Source organism: Austrofundulus limnaeus, unplaced genomic scaffold (assembly GCF_001266775.1).
Source record: "Austrofundulus limnaeus strain Quisiro unplaced genomic scaffold, Austrofundulus_limnaeus-1.0 Scaffold147, whole genome shotgun sequence".
Taxonomy (NCBI): Eukaryota; Metazoa; Chordata; class Actinopteri; order Cyprinodontiformes; family Rivulidae; genus Austrofundulus; species Austrofundulus limnaeus.
In genome coordinates this window covers 1,022,130-1,044,679 of record NW_013952549.1, presented here as the reverse complement: position 1 = coordinate 1,044,679, position 22,550 = coordinate 1,022,130, and the positions used below count along the sequence as shown (strand labels likewise).

The following is a 22,550-nucleotide window of genomic DNA, read 5'->3' as shown; positions in this document are numbered from 1 at the left end:
AATAATTACTCAAGTAAAGTACTGATAACCAAAATTTCTACTTAAGTACAGGAACTTAGTATTTGTACTTAGTTACTTTACAACTCTGAGTAAAATGTATGAAAAACTGGTGAGGAGAATTTACTGTGCAAGATTTTTGGTACCACTATGCAATCAAGCTCCCCTTATAGATGGCTTGTAAAGAGTTTATAGACAGGTTATTAATTAATTTGTAAAGCTTACACTTCATAAATCATTAATAAATGAAACTGGACAATTTTGTGTCTTTCTCGTCCTTAATAATTGCATAATAAACACTTATTAATACTTTTTAAAGTGTTTACAGATTAATTAACAACCTATTTATAAACTCTTTAAAAGCCATCTATAAGGGGGGCCTTATTGTAAAGTGGTATCTTTTTAAAAAAATGTCATTACATTACAAGTGTTTGAAGTGTAAATTGTATACACTGGGAATTTGTGTGAAAGGATGTTGAACAAAGACTTGGCCCCTCTATGAATATTGTGSCCCCTTGATGGCCCCTTAGAAAAATCCTAGATCCRCCACTGTGCTCATAGAACGTACAGATTGTCTCCTAATGTCGCCCAAATGAAGAAGGGGGAAAAATTACTTCTGTAATTGTCTGAAAATTATTTCTACATCTAATGCAAACATTTATCTCCACAATGAACCAGGACACAGTTCCTCGCTGTTTGTTTTCTCAGGAGGCAAATCGCCAGACGTGTTTATTGATGAGGCCGATCGGGGATCCGTTCTGTTCTGTTGACACGACAAACACTTTGAGACAACAGAGCAGCTGATGAGAATGGCATCGCTGAGTCCAGTTCTAATGTTACCTCAGGGGGRTGAGGAGTTCAGAAAAGAGTGGCAAGATCAAAATGTGGCAAGGAAAAAAAAAACACATTTAAACTCGAGACGACTGCTGAGTTTATTCTCTAAAACAAATATAAAATGAAACTGGAGTTTGCAAACGGGCGAGGGACAATCATTTGCGCTGGGATTTCGAGGTTTGTCGCTGATTGGGCCGGAGTATTGTCTCATCTTCTCTTTTTCTAAAATGCCATATTAGCATATTTGAAATTACAGCCCTGCAAATTGTCCAAGTGCGTCATAATCACTCAGTCAGGCTCTCCTGTGYCAGATATGTTCTGCAGCTTATTGTAACCTAATGTGAGGAAATAAGGTTTTAAAAAAGCAACATTCAGGTTGAACCCTCAGAAACAGATTTGCCAAACACAGATGATTTCTGAGCAGATTTGACTCTGACTCCTTCCTCTGATCGTTATCAGATGACAGTTGTAACAGAGGTGTTTAAAAGCGGCAGTTAGCGTTTAAATGTTTGTTTTCAGGTGGACAAAGCTAACGTAAAAGAAGAACAGCTTTGCATCTTGTTGAGGCGAGATGGCCACGGGCAGCTGTTRAACCTAATCACGGCTGTGCAGCATCATGTAATTGAAACAGTCAATTTGTGCTGATTTCAGCAGCTGCACAGAGCAGCAACAACCCAATTAATCCATACGCAAAAACACTTTTTTCTGAAAAAAGTAAGCTGGCAGGTGCTCCATTACATATCTGAGCTCATTTCTACTATTTTCGACAAATAAATGCTCTTTCCTGTTATTAAACATTCACCCTCTCTGGGTTGAATTGTTGTGTGGGTGCTCCATTAACCCTTACTGACCTTGAAGAAACTACCTCTTTAAAAACCTCTCATGAGTCAAATCTGTGCTAATATATGCCTGCATAGTTGTGTTTATCTCATCCAGAGAGAATGATAACGCTTTTAAAAAGTTACAGGCCTAGCATTACTTGAAGAAATGCATAAGTCCCACCACTTTTCAGACCAGAGTTTTAAATGATGATGATAGCAGTTTTCTTCAAAAATAAGTAATAAGATCTGTTTAAACTGTGAACTTCTTTTCCTCCTATTATTTTAAGAAAAGAATCAGCCGGGATGAGGTTTTGATAAAAATTGSATTGTGTTAAAAGGCTATGGGTTATGACAAAAAATACATCAAATTGATTTGCTTTCAAAACTAAAATATGCAGAAAGCGGTTTTTGTTTTGATATTGTTTGCTCGTTGCATCAGGATGATGTCGAGGATGTTCCTCTGGTGCAGCGACTGTCCTCCCAAAGGACAGCAGAGAGATTAGCTTTGTTGGATGATTGCTTTCCCCTCGTTCAGCCTTCCCTTTTCACACTTGCCTTTCACGTCGTCGAGGTTAAATGGAATCTTGTCACGTAATAAAAGGTGCAGTTTTGATGCTAAACAAAGCCCTTTGTCTTGAGGGATGACTGTTCCATGTTTTGAATCATATAGGCACACATACAGTAAATCTAATTTACAGCAGTGGACCGTTCAGCATCACGCTCTATTACTTTTGTACCTCGTATCGAAAATGAACAGAGCATTGTGCCACAAGCTGTTGATATCTTCTCTGCTTCAGATTTTTATTACATCCACTCATAGTGCTGAAAGTTTAGACAGGAAGGAGATGTGGCGGAAACCTGACAGGACTCAGCGATATTGGAGTTTGAGTTCACTGGAATAAAGCAAAGATTCTATTGTATTTTATCTTCAACGAGACTCAATAACGGAGGTGCCACAATCATCATGTTTCCATGGAAGGAATGAGCTGACTGGAACAGAAACTCAAATTCATGTCTGAACTTCTGAGAAACTGATCTCACTGCAATATGATATCTGACCCTGCAGCTGCAAAACCTGTGCTATTCATAAAATATATATTTGTATTTTAAAGCTCGGTTGAAAGATATATTTAATTGTAGAGTAAAGCCTTGTTCATTAAGATGTAGGACTTAAAAACACAAGTAAACTAGGGAATCTGTATTTTCTGGAAAATAAATGCGGCATGAATGCTTGATGCTGAAAGATATTTTCAGATTTTTTTTTGCAATTTGACATAAAATAGCTAAAAAAGCAGAAATTAGCAAAAACAGTAGCTAAAAAGCAGCAAAAAAGCTAAATATAGCACAAAGAATTAAAAAGAGTGTGTTTGCTCAATTAAGCAGTGAGAAGCTTAAATTATTACAAAAGATGATTTAGCTGAAAAAAGGTAAGATTAGTTGAAATAGCTGAAAAGTAACTTACTCATAATGCAGAAAATAAAATACAAGAAGTCCAAAAAGCTTTAATTAGCAGAAAGAAGCTGACAGAAGCACAAAAGGTTTTAAACAGTAAATATTACCTCAACTGTAAAGAGCAGAAAAATAGCTGAAAAGCTGAAAAAAAGCTGAAAATAGCACAAAAATGCAGAACAAAAACAAAAGGTGAAAAGTGCAGGAAAAGCTTATAAACAATATAAAAGATTTTCTGGATGTTAAATGGAGCTCTGCTCACTTTCAATTAAAAAAATGTCCAAAAAGGCTAAATATCTCAAAAAGTATAAATTACTGAAATACTAAAAGACATACCCTGAATGTCCTGAAGTAACTGAATGAGATACATATACCAAAACACGTGTAGGAAAAATGGCCAATCTCAATTGTGTGAATGCTTAATAACATTCACACAATTATCTGTACAATGTAGCTCAGATTAGCTGTTGTTTATCCATAAATATGTGCTCAGCATCCTGCTCTGCCCCTCTGAACTGCTCAGAAATGACTGTTGTTCTGTGCYGTAACACATGGAAACTATTAATTTTCCCTGACAAAGGAGAAATAAGAAAGTTGATATATTTTTAGAGAACATGTGCACCATATTGTATTTTCTATCTTATCTGCTGAATGTGCCAGTGACTTTCTCAGCAGCCATTTTCCTGTTGTGTTTAATGTTTAGCTCGATCCATGTGTGTGTATGTGTGTGTAGGTGATCTTGTGTCCCGAGCCATGCACCACCTCCACCCGTTGTATATGAAGAATCAGAGCAATGGGACGCCGATCCATCCAAAGAGCTGTGTGATCCACTGGGCACCTGAAGCGATCTACACACTGTGTTACTTTATGCACTGCCCTCACATGGAGTGGGAGAACCCAAACGTTGAGCCCTCCAAGGTCACGTTGCTGACAGAGAGGTGAGACACAAACACGTGCAAGACAAACAAACACAAGAAAGAAGAGCTTTAGGRCACTCCGATGTWTTGTTTTAACCTCACACAAAGAACTGAAAACCTTCCTTTAGGAATGACACGTGATTTCAGTATAATTAATTTAATCATTAATTTTTTCGCAATTATGTCATTCAGCTCTTTTTCATTTAATTTGATTCTGAAACTGAAAGAAAATTCTATATACATATTCGTAAGCGTTACTTAATTTAATGTAAAAATAAACTTTGAATCAACTGTAAATTTTCAGTTTAGAGTTTAACGCAACAAAATAAACAAATTTAAAAAGTACAAGATAATAATACTTGTTGTTATCAGGTTGCAGAAAAATGTCAACGTGAGCAGATACTAATAAAGCAGAGACTGAGAATGTAATATAAAAAGTAAGTGAGTTTATTATATACAGGTGCAGGGGTCTTGGGGACGGGACCTGGGAACAGAGTAATGGTAGAGGTGAGTAATGGGTAGATCTTCCAGTTAGAGTCNGTTGTAACTGTGGCCCCATTTGCAGTCTAGTTGAATAGCCCTTAAATAGAGAAGATTCAGGAAGAATTCTTGTAAAAAACAGAGAGTAAAGTTGCTGTTTTACCTTTTTGTTCAGATGAAACAGAAAGCCARTCAGAAGCTTTAAGCCCCCCGATGACTTTTGCTAAAGTCTCAGACTGTAATTAGGGAGCTGAGGTTCTGGTCTGAAACTCAGACTTTGTTCATATTCATAATAAAGGTCAACTGATGCAAAGTCTTATAAAAACTCTGACAGAAACTGAACTTATCAGACAAGTTTAACAGTGAAAAGGTAATGTTCTCTTGAAACTGTCTGGTAAAGTTACACATTTTAAGATTAWATGTCTGAGCATTGTATCAGATTACCAATCAAGTTAGAAGTTTATGGTGTTATAAAGAGCTGGGTGGCTTATATATGTTGTTAGAAGGTCAATGCATCTGTTTTCTCCTGTTTCACAGTTTCATAAATACMTTTAACACTATTGTGTTTGCATTGTTGACACATCTACAGCTAATCAAAAYCATTGTTCTGGTGCAGCCTTTCTGATGAGGCTGTTGGCTGTGTGGGTCTCATTTTTTTGCTTTCTGGCCTTTTAAAATACTCCTACAAATAGTTGTTTAAACCTGTAATGGAACTAATGCTTTTATGTTTGAGCAAGTAATTCATGACATCCTTTAATGACCTAGGTTTTCATGACATGCTGTTCAYCTGCAGATAGAATGATTAAAGTCAGAACAAGATTTGCTAACAATAATCATTCTTAGATATCACTTGTGTTTATCTTTGTGTTTTCCATTGACCTTGTATCAAATCTCGCTAAGATGACAGAATGGTGTTTGTTAATACATGTATGAGGCCTCTAAACAGGGTACAACAGTGTATACAGTAACAGTAGTGTGGAGAGACAGAGAGAAGCAGAGGCACAGGAAACACAGAGAACCCAATTTTTGGAAAGTTTTAAAATGTTTCCAAAAACTCAAATTTACTAAAGATGCTACATAAYATWCCAAAAAGAAACAAWATTAAAGCAGGAGAGAAAAGTAAACTGATTGATATAAACAGAAAGCAATTAAAGGGATGRATGCATATTACACACAACAGCAAATATTAGCTCAGTATCTAAAACTGCTATAAAATAATCTAGGTTATTTGTTTGGGTGTGCTTGATTAGCTGTAGCGTTGATTGGGTTTGACTGCAAAAGTTACTATGAAGGTGCATCCACGATCACATTATTTCACTTCTTTCTGCGCTGCAGGGAAGGTATSAATAACACCTTTAAAGCTCTCTGGGACAACATTAATAAAACAGAATGATAACTTTGTGAGGAGACGTGGAAAGTCCCCACAGTTAAACACAATTTACTCCCCTGGCTCTGTCCTGTTTTTCACCTCAGCTCATAGACGCAGCCTGCTGGTTCTGCTGAGGTCACTGGGCTGCAACAGTACACCTCTGCAGACTCTCCTTTTATCGTGTTTCTGCTCTCAAACCTGAAACGACACGCGCTGCCTCTGAATGGAAAGCTCAGTTTTATAGAAGTGAACTGATTGGGTTCTGAAGTGACYCGGTGGGAAGAAAGATTTTGCTGGTGGTTTTGTGTGTGAATGATGGATGGATGAGGTAAGAGTTTTATAGTTTTAATTCACACGTCATCTCCACAGTCAGGCAAGTACAAAGGAGACCTTTTACTTTTTCTTTTACACATGAAACACATTTCATCTGCTTTTATGAGCTGTTTCTTTTTATTCACGCTTTGTATGCTCAGTATTTCTCACACATTGTGGACCTCCCCCCCTCAGTTTCCATTGGTTAAAACCAGGGCTGACAGTTGATCCTACACAGTCCTCCTCTGGGCCTCGGGTCCAGACTTTCACCTGCAGTGCAGCTGCTTTTTCAGCTGTTTTGAGTCCCGGGTGACCCGCTCAGTGCACTGTCTGTCACAAACATCACATTTACTCAGGTTTGCTTTAGTTAGATTGAAGCACAAGGGCAGGGGCAGAGTGAAGTTTAGGGAAACCCTGTGTGAAAGTTTCCTTTGGGAGATTTCTGCTGCTCCGAAAGAAAGACCTTGAACTGCTTGTGAACTGAAGTTTCCATCAAGCTTATAAAGGAAGAATCATTATGTTGCACGTTCCCGGCCTGTAGATGAGGTGCTGCATGCTGCTTTAATGAAGTCTCTGGAACTGATATGTCACATGGCTTTGGGTCAGGCTCTGTTTAAACCAAATCAAAAGTCCCATCGGCTCAGAGAARTGTTAAATATTGTCAGTGGTGGGCACAGTTCCCCTAAAGCACTAAAGCACTAACAGKGGAACTAATTTTYTGATTAGTGCTTTAGGGCTTTTGCCAATTTCTTAATTTATTAGTGGATTAGCACTTGCTAAATGTATGAGCTGAATTTAAAAGCACTAATTTAGTTCTTTAAATGTTATTGATCAACATTATTGTCAAYAGCTGAGGGTGAAAGCTGTCAGACATGTTGTTCATATTCATGTCACTTATCTACTAGATGAGTGGTTTTCAAACTTTTTTGCTTCCGACCCACAAAATATCGGTTGCAGACACTCGAGACCCCATATATTACTCATTTTCATATGCAAACTTTTCTAATAACTCTGTTAAACATGGGAACAATAACTATAAACTTACCTAGTAACTATGATACTAATTTTTGTTCATTTATGTTCATTTCAAAAAATTGCAATAATCATGATGAAAATATTCCATTAGCTTTTTTTTTTTGCATTTAAATTGATGTCTGGAAATCATCTAGAGACCCTCACTTGATGTTTTGTGACCCACAAAGAGGTCTCGACTCCAACTTTGGGAACCTCTACACGAGATGAAATATTAACAATATTCTGCACAAAGAAAATATTGTCTCATGTTGACTCTGAGGAATATTCCGTGCATCAGCTGGGTTTTTAGTGCTTTAGAATTAGCTTTTGCTAAATTTTTAAGTGTGTTAGTGCTTTAGAATTAGGGTTAGTGCAACCAATTTTTAGATTAGTGCTGCCCACCACTAAATATTGTTTTTGTTGACAGCAGAGAACCAAGCACGGTCAGGATAGCAGGCATCCTAACACACTGATCAATAAATCTAAAAACAAATGTTTATTTTTTATACATATATTTTAAACAAACCAACTTGTTAGTTTTTTAAACTGATTTAATTGGGGGTATTATAAGCATATGTAGTGCTCCAATTTGAGGGCCTAGATAATTCTTCTTAACTTAGTTTTTATATATTTAAATAGCTTTTAAAAATAAACAGGCGCTCATGATTGCACTTTCTCAGGGTGCCTCTATTGACCATAAATGTGAAAGTTGATTTTTTTTTTCAACATTAACCCTGTTTGTGATGGACTGATGTCCAATTCTAGGGTTTAATCTGCTTCCTGCTCTTGCTCTGTCATAGTTATAATCTCTAACCCAGGGGTCTGCAACCTTTACAATCAAAACATCCATTTCTGCTACTTGGCTCACCAATAAAATGTGACCGGAGCAACAAAACAWGCTACAACTGTTATCAACTGGTGACCTGTGGGCTGCTCCGAGTTTATTGATCACATATTTGCCAACAAATTGACAGGAAAACTGCAAAAGCCAGCCGTTGCCATTGTGGGTATAAAAAATCAACCCAAATTATCCCATGTTGGTTTTGGTCAAAGCTTCAAAGAGCCACTGCAGAGGGGCCAAAGAGCCACATGTGGCCCCAGAGCCGCAGGTTGCAGATCACTGCTTTAACCTCTTCATGACCCTAAACAAAAGGAAGCAGGTGTACGATGTGGATATTAACATGGATTGTTTTCCTTAAAAGGAGAAAGTTGTTAGAGTTGAAACAAAGGTCAAAACTGGACATAACGCAGATGTATTTATCTGGTTAATGACAGCAGGACAGAATCAGACAGGAGGCCAAGAGGAAAAATGTTTTTAATATATTCATACTTTTCATATTTTTACCAGAACAGCCTTTGGGGTGGAAATGATGGACATGTCTCATTATTTCTGACATTTAAAGCAGCAACTGTTAAAAAAATAAAAACTAGTGTTCTGTATCAGTGACACAACGTTTGCAACTTCTTAACCTTGTTTTAAGTTTCTTTTTTGTGGAATATGAGCAAAACATAAAAAGTCATAAAATTTCATTTTGTTGCCAGTGCCTTTCATGACTTGAACTTACTGTAATACCTGTAAAATTGGTTAAATCAAACCCATGTTTGGGTTTTCTCCATTTTAAATGGGAKTGRCTCCAAAGTCATTTAGTTATAGCTGTATACAAATATGATAAAAATTGAGTAAATTTTAGGATTCTTTGGCTGCATTGCACTGGTTTCCAACCCAGCCCACACCATGACTTTCCCTCTTCTACCACTATTTAAATGACGGCCCTGGTCTCGCAGACGTTTCACTTGTGTCGGGTTCAACTGTGTGATGGATTTCTGCCGCCTCTGTCTGAGTGCCACAGTGCATCTGAGAAAATACATCACTGCACCTTTAGTTTACCTTCAACAGGCGCCGAGCCCTCATAAATAATGCATGCTGTTGTGCAGTAACTCATATGGATCGCGATGTTCACAAACCCTTTCAATCACATGCAAAACAGGAAGAGCAACATACACGGTGCATTCAATTTACTATGCATTTTAAGAAACAGAGACAAATTAATTATTGTTAAATGAACTGAATTCATGAAGCACAACACATTTGGGTTTGAATGTCAGATGATCAAAAGCTACACTTTTAAAGATTAACCACTCTCTCTAGCTGGCTTCAGTTCACCAGAATAAACCAAAGTGACTGAAAAACTCAATTAATGCATCATTAACTTCTTCCTCGACTTTTTGCAAACATTAATGGCATCCAGTCTGTCTTTTTATTCTCTAAACAGACATCAGCCTGTTCCCGAGCATCCAGGCAAAAAAAAAAAAACCCTTGCAAATTCTGAGTCAGGTGGATTTTCTAAGCAAATGCCTGCATACACTTGGGGGTTTGGATTCTACTCTTCTGTCTCCCCCTACAGACCGTTCATGGTGCTGCCGCCTCTGATGGAATGGGTGCGAGTGGCCGTGGTCCACACTGAACACAGACGGAGCTTCACGGTGGACAGCGACGATGTTCGGCAGGCGGCCAGGCTGCTGCTGCCCGGAGTGGACTGTGAGCCGCGCCAGCTCAGGTACACTTCTGAAAGTTCTGCTTAATTTCAGGCTGCAGAGACTCTCTTTCTGTTTTGCTCACTTTTCATTTAATGTGAAAGATGTTTAAGAAAAATGTGGCAGAAAGCGTAAGTTAAATAAAAAATTTTTTTTAATCTAAGAACTGATTGCCTTGAATCGTTTCTTCATCACAATACCCTAAGCTAGTCATAATATAAAGGAATGACTCTCTTTTTAAAGGGGGCGTATTATGCAGAATCAACACTTTTGAGCTTTATATCATGTTTTAATGATATCCCCTCATCAAAAACAGACCCAGTGTTGTTTTGACTCATTCATGTTTGAGAAATCCTTGAATCTCCTGTGGTAGCCATGTGGAGCTGCCTAAACACTGGCTGGTACAAAGCTCCGCCTATTTGTACAAAGCTCCTCCCTGGAGCTCAGTCTCCAGCTAAGCTCCCGCCCCACAGAGCACCCCTCCCCTGAAGCATTGCTGTGAAGACGTGCTGAAGTGGGAGTGTCTGAAATGATAGGAGTTTCTTAAAGAGACAGAGGCCAATTTTACGGCGTTTATGATGATGAAGCAAAGTMAAATTTATTTTTGATATACGAAGCATTTTCATAACAACTGAAGGTAACATAGTTACTTCACTTTGGTATTGAATTGGAAAAAATAAGATCTCCCTTTAAAGTGACTCAGATTAGTCTTAACCATGATGCACCATGAGTCTCTGTGTGTGTGTGTGTGTGTGTGTGTGTGCCTTTCCCTTCAGAACGGATGACTGCTTCTGTGCCTCGAGGAAACTGGATGCTGCTTCTACCGAGGCAAAGTTCCTGCAGGACTTGGGCTTCCGCATGCTCAGCTGTGGGCGCACGGACCTGGTAAACCAGGCGATCAACCTGCTCGGGCCAGATGGAATCAACAGCATGAATGAGCAGGTTAGAAACACAGTCAACACATTACCGTAAATAACGCAAAACCACCAGCATGTTTACGCACATGCATACGTTAYGCTCAGCAAGAGGCAGATTTTGTTTGGTTGGTAAACTGCGGCTCCTTCACCTTTTCAGAACAGACTTGACTTGCGAGCAGAAGGCAGCTGCAYATATCAGAATCTTCTGGGCTGTTTTGCCCGCAGCACTCCTGCCAAGTAACCCGTCATTATATCATGACTATCAAGCTCCAGTACAGGAAATCATCAGGGGAATACTGCAATCACAACTCAGTTTTCCATGAAAAAAAATCAACATTTAGCTGGAGGGGTGGTTTTTTTTTATTTATTTTTTACTAAACTTAAACAGAGTCCTGGACCAAATGTTTCTCTCAGACTGTCCTCCTGCAGCAGATAGCTCAGAAGGAATATAGATATATTTAACAAGCTGAAAAAATCGATTTAATTGAATTTTACTCCCAGCAAAGCCAATGACTGGAGTAGAGTCTTTCAAGAATACAAGTTAGTATCATTTTACTTCATTGGGCCTCATGCAAGAACCGTTCGTACACACAGATTTGTTCTTAAATTGTGCGTACGAGTGATTTAGGAGAATTTGTGGCATTCACCAATGTTTTCGTATTCTAAGATTTTTTTCAGATACGAACAAAATTCGCGAGTGGTCCAGACCTGTCATATATTTTACGAGCAGTCAGTCTGCTGTTATCCAGACTGATTTTCCTCCCTAATAACTTTATATTTCATTAGTTTGAAGATATTTTGAGTTGAAAATAAATCACACTCCATAATTATGTTGACAATAGGCTATTCTGCTTGAATTAGAGTTATAATTTTAAATGTAATAATTTAGACTAATAATATAAACTGTCCGTTCGTCCGTTTTCCGCCGCTTATCCACTATCAGGTCACAGGGGCAGCAGCAGAAAGACCCCTCTCTCCCCAGCGACACCTTCCAGCTCGTCCTGGTGGACTCCGAGACGTTCCCAGGCCAGAGGGGATACATAATCCCTCCAGCAAGTCCTGGATTTTCTCCAAAGTGCCAGAAATATTTTGAAAACATTTTAAGATGCTTATTTCAGAACCGCAACTGAGACCACTTGAGACCGCGTTGGGGCGGGTGTGCGACGGTGTGGCTTCTGAATAAATGAAAATTATTTAACACAGTTGTTTATACTTTTAGCAGCTCTTTTTATTCCACAGCTGACCTGCTAAAAATGACAGATTTTCTTTTCTGGATCTCTGACAGAYGGAMTTCAATCTCTGAACTCGTAAAGTTTTTCTTTTGAATTTTTGCTGTCATTTTCATGAATGGACACTTCCTGATATCTGAGGCAGGAAACATGGCCTTATATGGTGTTTTTGGGGTGGTAATTATGCTAATCTCCTCTCGCGAGCACGAGCAGCTGGATACGAACACGTGGAATTTACGCAGCTCATTTACACACTTTTCAGGAAGATAGAAGAGTTTGTTGAATCTGACGTGACATGTTCGTACGAACCCTTTGTATGATCAAAATAAATTTAGGATAAGAATACGAACATGTTCCTGCATGAGGCCCATTGATCGAAAAAACTGCAAGCTTAATTAGCTGTTTGCAGATTGTATAAAATGAAGRATTCTAACAATGTGTTATTTTTTATATATGTATATATTTTTATTTTTTTTATATACCTTTGCTCTGGTAGGGGATGACTCCGCTGATGTACGCTTGTGTTCGTGGGGATGAAGCCATGGTACAGATGCTGCTGGACGCAGGAGCAGATATCAACAGYGAGGTCAGTGATAAAAGGAGAAACGGAAAAGTTTTTTCTTGATCTGAGTAGGCGGTGCTTGAGCAGTGTGATTGATTTAACAAGCGGCGGGTAAACGGGTGGATAAGAATGAGGATAAAGTGTTCTTGAGCTGGAGAAAGACAAACWTGTCATCCATCATCCCCTCTTGTTCCCTCCCACTTCTCATGCCTGTAAAGGTGAGGATCATGAGGCTGTCTAGAAGAACAGCAAATARCTTTCAATTGAGTGTTTTAGAAATTTGTTACTGCATTTTTTGTCAGGAAAACAAAAAATAAATTGGTAGATTTAAAGGAGACATATCCTGCTTTTTAATCCTTCTTTTTCCACATTTAAACCATTCAGTTGGGGTCAATATAAAGTGGAACTGCAGTTTTGGTCTGAATTCCTTCTTATTGTAACTCCACAAGCCCCCCTTTTTCATCCATTTTCTGAGGTGTCACAGATCAACTCGTTTTGAGGCTGTCTCTTTAAATCCAAACAAGGTTCCAGCTTCCATTTTAGTTAGATAAAGGAGTTTACAACTATATAGCAGAGAAACGTTTTATTTACAAATTAATTAAAACAATGTCAACAAGGGAAGACTTACATCCAGCCTCACATGTTGAAGCCTGAGTCTGACCCWGAGCCAGAGGAGAAAGAAGACCACCAAATTGGAGTTGGCAAGTCCAGACCTTTTGGCAGTTCTGTTGTAAATAATTGGATGCAATAGTTCAGAAACCATCATAGAAAATAAAGGAAATGGAACGAGCCTTATAAATATGATCAAATATAAAGATATCTACGCAGCACCTGGAGAGAATAAATTCAAATTTGCTGCACTCCTAGAGATTCCAGGTACACAACAAAATGCATTTAAAGCCTAAAAAATGGATTTTGCATGATATGTCTACTTTAAAGCAAAGTGGATTCCCCACAGAGTCTTCAGCTAAGAAAACTGGCCTCCCTCATGACCCTGGCCTGTTAAAACAGTATGTGATATTAGGTTTGCTCTTGAGCCGATTGAATCAAAGCATCAAATCCATGTGGGTTCCTGTGAATCAGAACACAAGTGGTTCTGCTCTGTGAGGCTGAGCTGCATAAATATAAGTCATTCAGTTTAATGTCATGGTTCATTAGTTACATTCTTGAGACTCATTTATTTTACTTTTTGTTCAGCACTTTACTCAGCAAACATTTGCTGCATAAGTCAGTTTTGACCTGAGCTAAAACTTTGAGGTGATTTTTTTTGTACATTCACAGAAAACACAAGGAGGACTCAAGTTAAAATAAAATATTAAAACTTGTCTAAAAACAGCTTTTGTAAWTGAAATTAGGAACTTTATTTCTAATAGAGAGAAGAAAAACAAAAAGGATAATTTCTCCAAACTGTATCATTATTTGACATTGTTTCCTCTAAAAGTCTGCATGTTGTTGTATTTTGTTGCCATCCCATTTAAGTAACATTTATTGCTTTTTCACTGTTATCATTTGCCACCAAACTGTTGTAATCGTGTGTCTCATCTGCAGCTCAGATCTTCTTCCTGAAGGAGAAAATGTGTCTCTTTGTGCTTTGCTCATGTGATCGCCCTGCTTCCATTTGATCAATCTTATCAGAGCCTTGGAGTTGTCGGGTCAGAGCCCCCATCACAGAAACGCACAATGGATCAGAGTGAAACTATTAAAACAAGGCCTACCAAAACACATCAATCCATTAAGTTCATTAGAGGTTGAATGAGGGGTTGGGGGGTGGGGGTGGGGCAGGACGTCCTCTCCAGCCGCAGGGTTAATCACTCTCCTGTAGCTTCCTGTCCTCTCCCCTGTTTGTCCTCCCTGCAGCTGCCTGTCTCGTGTCCCGTTGTCCATGTAGTAGTTTTAATGGCTTGGTATTTCTCTCCCTCATCCTTCTCCCTTCTACCCGTCCATCCCACCCACCTGTGCCCCCCACCCCACCCCTACCCTTCCCCAGGTGCCAAACACAGTTCACAAGCATCCCTCAATCTTTCCCGAAACGCGGCAGGCGACGCCCCTCACCTTCGCTGTGTTGCACGGACATGTGCCTGTGGTGCAGGTAGTGACATCAGTGCTCACTCTCATCGTGACCTGTTGTTGTGCTTCAGCTCATGGTTGGTCATCGCTGTCATCTCTGCCATCTGACTGTTTCGTTTCTCTCCCGTTGCTCTCTTTTTCTGAAAAAAATGGAGATTTTTTCCCCCCCTGTAGTTTAAAATTAGACCTTTTTGACATTTAAAGATGGAGTTTACTCAGTTACTTCTGTCACATTTTGACTTTTTGGAAAATGGATTAAACTGCATTTAGAAAGTGGAAAGAGGAAACTCTGCAGCCTAATTAGTATTGAAGTTGTTTAACTATTTCAGTTTGCCCTCAGCACTGAATCAATAAACTTTAATGGAAAATGTTTAAGCTTTGTGACAAAGTAGTTGACCCTGTGGAGGCATTATATAAAGAAACTCAGTTACAAAGGTTATGTTCAGAAAAAAATCTTAAAAATCTTTACATGCATTGCCACAAGATGGGAGTTATTAATGATTCCATGCAAAGTTTWACACATTATTAATTTAACCATTAAGTCATTTGTCATCCTATTAGATGATAATATTAGCTTCAGGAAATTGTCCTTATTTGTTATAAAAGACAATTTCCAGAGAGAAATGCATGATCATTTATAAAGAATGAATATTTAACCAATGTGATGATAAATGTTACCAAAAAATGGCAAATCTAATTTTCAAACAAAAGGCATTATTGGAGCTTTTCTTTAGGCTAAATTGGGAAGACAGTGATTTATCGTCACACAACAAATTCAATAGTTCAGACATCTGAAATGTGTTGATTGGTTGCTTTAAATGAGACTGGTTGGTTAACTGACCTGCTTCATCTCCTCCTCTCCCATTGTGCCCGTCTGTTCTCCGGCCTGCAGCTGCTGCTGGATGCCAAAGCCAACGTGGAGGGTTCYCTGCAGGACGGGATGGAAAACTACACAGAGACGCCTCTGCAGCTGGCAGCCGCTGCAGGTACGGACACACAGCACCATCCTCGGTCTTTCAGACTCCTGTCCAGAATCAGTCGGCTGCTGGACCACCTGTCAACATCCGACTGAAGCATGAGCTCCCATATTAAAGGCTGGAGAACAAAAATAAAAGCGGACAAATCTCAGTCTTGTTCAGTTTTAAACCAACAACTGTGTTTGTTTTTAATTTCTGCWCAGGTAACTTCGAGTTGGTGAGTTTGCTGCTGGAGCGAGGGGCCGACCCCATGGTGGGCACCATGTACCGTAACGGGATTTCCACCGCTCCACAGGGAGACATGAACTCTTACAGCCTGGCTGCGGCTCATGGGCACAGGTAGCTTTCAAATATATATTTTTAGTCAACACACTTTACAATAAATAAACAGGAAAACAAAGATGTTAATCACCTTCTGATGCATTAGTAACATGGTGTAATTCTTCATCGCAATAAATCATTAGTTAGTGTTGCTGAGTGAGCTGTCTGCTGCTGAAGCATGAAGGACTTTGAGTAGTCAAACCTATTCAAATTACCTGGAATATCCATTTGACATAACTGTGTTTTGTTAGTATATAAGTTAGTTTCAACCCCATTTTGCAGATGTTGCRGGCTGTTTTTAGCCCAGCAGTCTCATGTTTCATCACTGCCTCTAGTATTACAAATCAACAAAGAGAGAAGCTTTTAACATCASTTTTCAACATGATAATAATTTCCAATCTATGCATTTCTGCATCCTTGTCTAGCAGCTACCAGTTTTTCACAGCCTTTTTTGGAAACGATCGTAGCCACTCATCATCARTTATCCAGTGGTCTGTCCCAATAATCACCATAACTCAGCAACAGACATTTAACTTCCGTTATCTTCACTGCCATGCCCAAACTCCTCTTTGGTTAAGACTATAATCATAAAGATCAATGCAGATTAATAAGATTTAAAAATATTATTTTCTGTTTTTGTGCCTGTAGAAATGTGTTTCGTAAGCTGCTATCCCATACAGAGACGGGCAAAGGGGATGTTTTGTCCTTGGAAGAGATTCTGGCAGAAGGTTCGGAGCTGGAAGGTGGAAGTCCGTCTCAGGTTGACCTGATCCGTACCGGAAAGGCCAAACTTAAAGCCCTTAAAGAAGCCATGTACCACAGCTCTGAACACGGGCATGTTGACATCACCATAGATATACGGAGCCTTGGTGGGTTTTTATTTACAGCGCGTGACATACAGCCTTTTATCGTTTTATATTTATGTGTTTATACTGTATTATTGGAATGGTTGCCCAGGGGTCCCGTGGACTCTGCACACTTGGCTGGAGTCTCTGCGGACGTGTTTCCATCAGCACCGCCGGCCTCTGATCCAGGGTCTCCTGAAAGAGTTCAGCTGCATCGAAGAGGAAGAGTACACTGAAGAGCTCATCACACACGGCCTGCCTCTGATGTTCCAGATCCTCAGGGCCAGCAAGGTACTCTCACTGACTGCCTCTCACCCAGAGCCGGCTTTTGGCATAGGCAAACTAGGTGGTTGCCTAGAGCGCCATCTGCTGGAGGGAGCACCAAACTGCAGAAGAAAAAAAGTAATTGTTTGTAATCCCTGGTTGTAACTCTGCTCAGCGCCCCTTTCAMTTAGCTTTGTCTTAAAAAACTGCAATGAAGTATTACAGGAAAAATAAACTACTTGACGGGGGAGGGGCTAGTAGTGCCTCTCAGGTAGCGGTTCATGTTGACAAACTCAATAACAACAAGTCTGTATTTTGTTGTCCCATACGTGTCAACCTCTTTGGACATTTACCTGTATAAAAACCTCAAAAATCTGTAAATTTAGCAAAAAATCCATACAACTCGCATGCGGGGGTGGGGTGGGGTGGGGCAAATAAATCTAAGTTTACCATAGTACCTTACACTGTCAAACTTGTTTTAATGGGTTCAAATTGTGATGGGTGGGACATAGTTCGTGGGGTGGGGGTGTTGGTTGCGCTTCAGCTCTCCTAGGGCACCAAAAAGGCTAGAGCCAGCACTGCTCTCACCTTAAAGCTCTTTGTGTTCTGGCTTTTCCAGTTGTCCCAGTACAAAACATCACAATTTTACGATCTTCAATAAAAAAAAATACTCACTTTGAGTCATATGTCATTTAGCTTTGGCTTCGGTCTCTTCACTCTCAGCCTCGCTCAATAGTAATTACCTGAAATCATAATGCTTTATGATAAGCTGCTTTTATTTTCTGTCACCAATCTAGTTATCGTATATCATCAATCATTTATTTGGTTGTCTATATTAGGTTTGCACAGATCAGCCATAAAATTGTTTGCAGCTGAAGTGAGTAACGCTGCTCATCATCTGATGCTGCAAAACTTGCGTCCTGGAATGATCAGGATCCTAAAAAGTGTGTGGCTGCGGCACACAGTATTTGATCCTGGTGGATTATAAAGCTGTTAATGGATGTTTGTTGCCGTCACGCTTCAATGAGTGTTAGCAGCCTGATTGCACATGTGGGGCTTGTAGTCTTGCTAACTGCCTGCAAACAAACACATAGAAAATGTAGGAAGGTCTTTCACTATGTGCCGTTTTTTTTCTTTTTTTCTCGCACTCCTTCAGCTGATTGAGCTGTCATTCTGTTTTCCATTACAGTGCTCTCTAAGGAAATGCCGCTGTAAGAAATAAGTGTAATATTCTTTGATCTCCTTTCAAAGACGTGACATACCCATTACTGCGCGGCTTAATGGAAAGGCAGTTTGAACAGAGTGAACGCTGCTGGAGTTCGACCTCTCCGTGTTGTGTCGCAGAGCGCTCACCTCCTTTGTGATTCTGTTCTTTTGTGTCGTCAGAATGAAGTGATCAGTCAGCAGCTGTCTGCCATCTTCACCCAGTGCTACGGCCCATACCCCATCCCCAAACTGTCGGAGATAAAGAGGAAGCAGTCGTCACGCCTGGGTGAGATTTTATTTTACTTTTTTTTTATCTTTAGCAGTTTTAAAGTACAACATTAGAAAAATCATAAAAGTCTTTATATCTGTATTACAGTTTACATGCGTTCAGAGGTGTTTTATGAAGTTAAATCAGGGTCAGTGTATCTTTTGGTCATTGGATTTTCATTTTTGAAACGGGTATTAAAAATCAAGAAACGAGTGGATTTTTGATTTTTGTTTTAAAATATTGGAATTAAAATTAAAATACAAAGCCATTCTCATTCTTAGTGTCAAAAGGGGATAAACAAAATTTTAAAAAATGATTTGARTTTCATTTTCTGTTTCAGATAGCAAAAAAGAAAATTACTTGAAGAGAGAAACGGAAAAAGGCTTGTTTGTTTGTATTCTACCACTTTGTATTCCCCCACCAGAAGGGGAGCTTGCCTGACAGCTCTGCATAATGAAACACTAATTTCTGTAAATAAGAGGCTGAAACACAGAGAAGTATGTCCATAAATAAGTTGTATGATGACTGTCTCTCTGTGACCAAAGGCTTTGCAGAGATAATTCATGTGGTTTTTGGCCAAATAAGTCTCTTTAACATACATGTCGGCTACTGCCTCCATGTTTCATCTCCATTTTTCTCAATAAAAAGCAAAATAAGATAAATTTCATTCTATTAGTGTGTTGTACAGTTGTTGTTCTGTGAGCACAAAGGTTTTTATCCTCCTGAGTTTTGACAAAATCTCTGCTTTTTTCTGTCAGTTTGCGTCCTCTGGGTTTTCCTTTCAGTGAGGGGTGGGCAGGACTACGACTTYRATATTGATCTRRTWCCAAATAAATACTTGGCAAATWTAWTTGMTACCGAAGTCARYATCAATGCTTTTTACTTGTAATGGGATGTTCATTGAATAACTTTGATWTTGCAGACACCACTTCTGGTGGTGAAACAGTTTATTGTAGGGAKACAGTAAGTTGGCACGACCTGTCATGGATTATRAACAAACAAGCTTTTTTTCGTTTCTGCCTTAAACTAATTTTCTTTTTTGTTATCTGAAACAGAAAATGAAACTCAAATCATTTTAAAAATTTCGTTCATCCCTTAAGAATGAACTAAGAATGAACTAAGAATGAGAAACGCTTTATATTTTAATTTTAATTTCAGTATTTTAAAACAAAAGTCAAATATCTAATCGTTTCTTGTTTTTTAATACCCGTTTCAAAAACGAAAATCCAATGACCAAAAGATACACTGACCAATCAGTGACAGCTTACATGGATATTGAAAAAGACATTAGACATTGAAAAATGAAACACTGAACAAAGAAACATTGAAAAACAAAAATTGTCACTGAAAACCACAACAGTGAAAAATTAAACATTGAAAAATGAAATACTGAAAAAGAACATTGAAAAACAAAACATTGTCATTGAAAAACACAACATTGAAAAATGAAACATTGAAAAAATAAACCTTGAAAAGATTTTGGCATTTTAAAGTTACAATGCTAAAATCTTTTCAAAGTTTCATTTTTCAGTGTTTCATTTTTCAATGTTTCATTTTTCAATGCCAAATCTGTTTTTCAATATCAATTTAAGCTGTCACTGATTTAACTCCATACATTTCTTCCTAAGAAATACATTAACTGTAAAGGAGTGTTCATAACACCATCTAGTGTTTTCAGACTGGAACAGAAAACACAACATGATGAATAACCTCGACTGAGTGTAAAAAAAAAGTGCAGGATTTGGGGTGATGCTGAATTTTTTTAAACGAGTAATTAAAAAAACAAATCGAGCTTTTCATGTTTGTTTCAGATCCTCACTTCCTGAACAATAAAGAGATGTCTGATGTGACCTTTTTGGTGGAGGGGAAGCCTTTCTACGCCCACAAAGTCCTCCTCTTCACCGCTTCCAACAGGTAYTTAAACATCAACAATCAAAAAGCAGGAGGTTCAGATTGAGGTTTTTTTCTTACCAGGTGCTACAAAATACACTGAAACTCTGATTTATTTTTATGCATGTTATCAAAAACTTACATTTTCTATTATTGCGTCGTTAAAATGTGACTCTTTGTTTCCTCCACCTTCAAGATTCAAATCTCTTCTGGCAAACAGGCCTTGTGGTGAAAACACTTGCATTGAAATCAGCAATGTCAAATATCACATCTTCCAGGTAGTGCTCAGAGCAGCGTGAAAGACTTTAATCCACTTCACCTCACTGAAACTGTTTTCTGAACATATGTTTGTGTAACTGTGTGTCTTGTGTCCAGCTGGTGATGCAGTATCTGTACTGCGGAGGAACAGACGCTCTGCACCTCAGGAACACTGATATTATGGAGGTTAGACTAATAATAAAACTGCTACAGCTGTTTGAGAAAAATAACTTTTAAAACCTTTTTTTTTCTTGGATTCACCATTTTATTTAAATACTTAACGGAGGTAAAAGAAGATCAATATATAAAAATCTCAAATCAAAGATCTCTTTGTATCTTTTAGTTCAAATATCAGTTGGGCTAACTAGTTTTAATACATGTTTTTATTAGAGATGTGAGCACTGAAAATTATATTTAATGTTAGTTATTTGCTCTGTAAAAACAGAAGTGAATATTTTTTTAAAGAATTAACCCCCCCTCCCAAATTGTTTTTTTCTCTTCTGATCTCAAATAAGCACCACACTCACATTCAGACATACATATTTTCATACATTTATTCAAACATGCACACACACAAATGCAAAACTTCAAATTTTGGCTTACATTGAACAGTTTTAATGTGCTGTTTAATGTGTGCATCCACAGCCCCTTTTAGAAATAATTAAAAACCAAATAATCAACTTTAACTGAGTTTATTTCCTCCAGCTCTTATCAGCAGCCAAGTTTTTCCAGCTGGAAGCATTGCAGAGGCACTGTGAGATCATCTGCTCCAAGAACATAAACACAGAAACCTGTGTTGAGCTCTACAATCACACAAAGGTACAAGTAAAAAGCGAGACAGATGGGTTTACTGTAACATTGGCACTAATAAAATCAGCTGTTCGAATGGTGACTTTTGTTGAACCTGCACCTTCCTCACAGTTCCTTGACGCCCCGGATTTGGCGTCCTACATCGAGGGCTACTTCCTGAAGAACATGGTGATCCTGATCGAGCTGGAGCCGTTCAAACAGCTGCTGTACGACGCTCCTCCCGACAGCCCCGGCTCGGACATCCTGCAGGCCCTGGAGAGAACGCTGGCCATTCGCATCCAGTCCATCCACTTGTCTTCCTCCAAGGGATCCATAGTCTGAACTCCTGAACTTTCTGAGCCCTGCACCAGAGACAGAGCAGAGACCCAACACAGCAAAGCTGAACATCTGAGTAGATTTTTTTATTTTTATTTTCCAGTTTAAAGGAGCTCATGCTGTGGTGTTTTAGTCTCTGTGAACCGCATCGGTTGCTGATGTGCTTCTTGTTATCTTAGCGCAGATGGTTCCACGCCTGTCCGTCTGCCTCGTTGATGAACATGTTCTAACACATCTGTCATACGGTGGCTGTATTAAAGCTCAACTTGCCAATAGCCAACCACGATCATCAGAGCTTTCCGAGCTTAATAAGTAACCTCAGCATAATGTGATGAGTCATCAGTATATCCGTGGGTAAGAAGAGGAGCCACTGCCTCGTGTTGTGATTATTTGGACCTGTACAGAAAAAAATAATTTGTAAATTTGCGAATCTGTGCTGATTACGCTGTAAAGCCAAATAAAGGAACAAAAGAAAATGTGATGTGACTGAAGCACGTGATATTTTGGAACTGGGTAGCATAGAGGACTTTTACTTCCTCCACTGCATTGTACATGTTGTTGATAAAAACAGAGCTATTGATAATGTAAGTTAATGTATATATTTAAAAATCAACAGATTTTTTTGGTTTCTCATGTGTCTTACTGTTGGATATTGTTGTAAAAACACAAAGTTAATCTTGTAAATATAAGTGTTGCATGTCAGAGAGGTGACTTGTTTTTTTTTTCACATGTTTAAGGCTAGTTTTTATCATCAGCATGAGTCCCTGATAATGTTTCTGAGAGGTTGTTTGGTGTCAAACGTGGAGTTTTTTTTCTTTTATTTTTTTCCCTTGATCATGTGTGACTCTATAAAGTTGAGTGTAAAGAACGCAATAAATCTGCTTTTAGTTTCA

The 22,550-nt window shown here is 38.7% G+C and overlaps 1 protein-coding gene across 1 annotated transcript in view; it reads left to right on the top strand.

Annotated features, from left to right (window-relative positions):
• LOC106523201 (ankyrin repeat and BTB/POZ domain-containing protein BTBD11-A) overlaps nt 1–22,550 on the top strand; it is a gene marked incomplete at its 5' end in the record, with an annotated part of 25,375 nt that extends 2,825 nt beyond the window's left edge. The window contains 15 exon segments of the mRNA XM_014016568.1: nt 3,835–4,039; nt 9,599–9,751; nt 10,505–10,670; nt 12,371–12,460; nt 14,424–14,525; nt 15,396–15,489; nt 15,684–15,819; nt 16,450–16,670; nt 16,759–16,937; nt 18,297–18,402; nt 20,196–20,298; nt 20,471–20,552; nt 20,650–20,718; nt 21,238–21,351; nt 21,454–22,550. Coding sequence (XP_013872022.1) covers nt 3,835–4,039; nt 9,599–9,751; nt 10,505–10,670; nt 12,371–12,460; nt 14,424–14,525; nt 15,396–15,489; nt 15,684–15,819; nt 16,450–16,670; nt 16,759–16,937; nt 18,297–18,402; nt 20,196–20,298; nt 20,471–20,552; nt 20,650–20,718; nt 21,238–21,351; nt 21,454–21,663 — 2,030 coding nt within the window.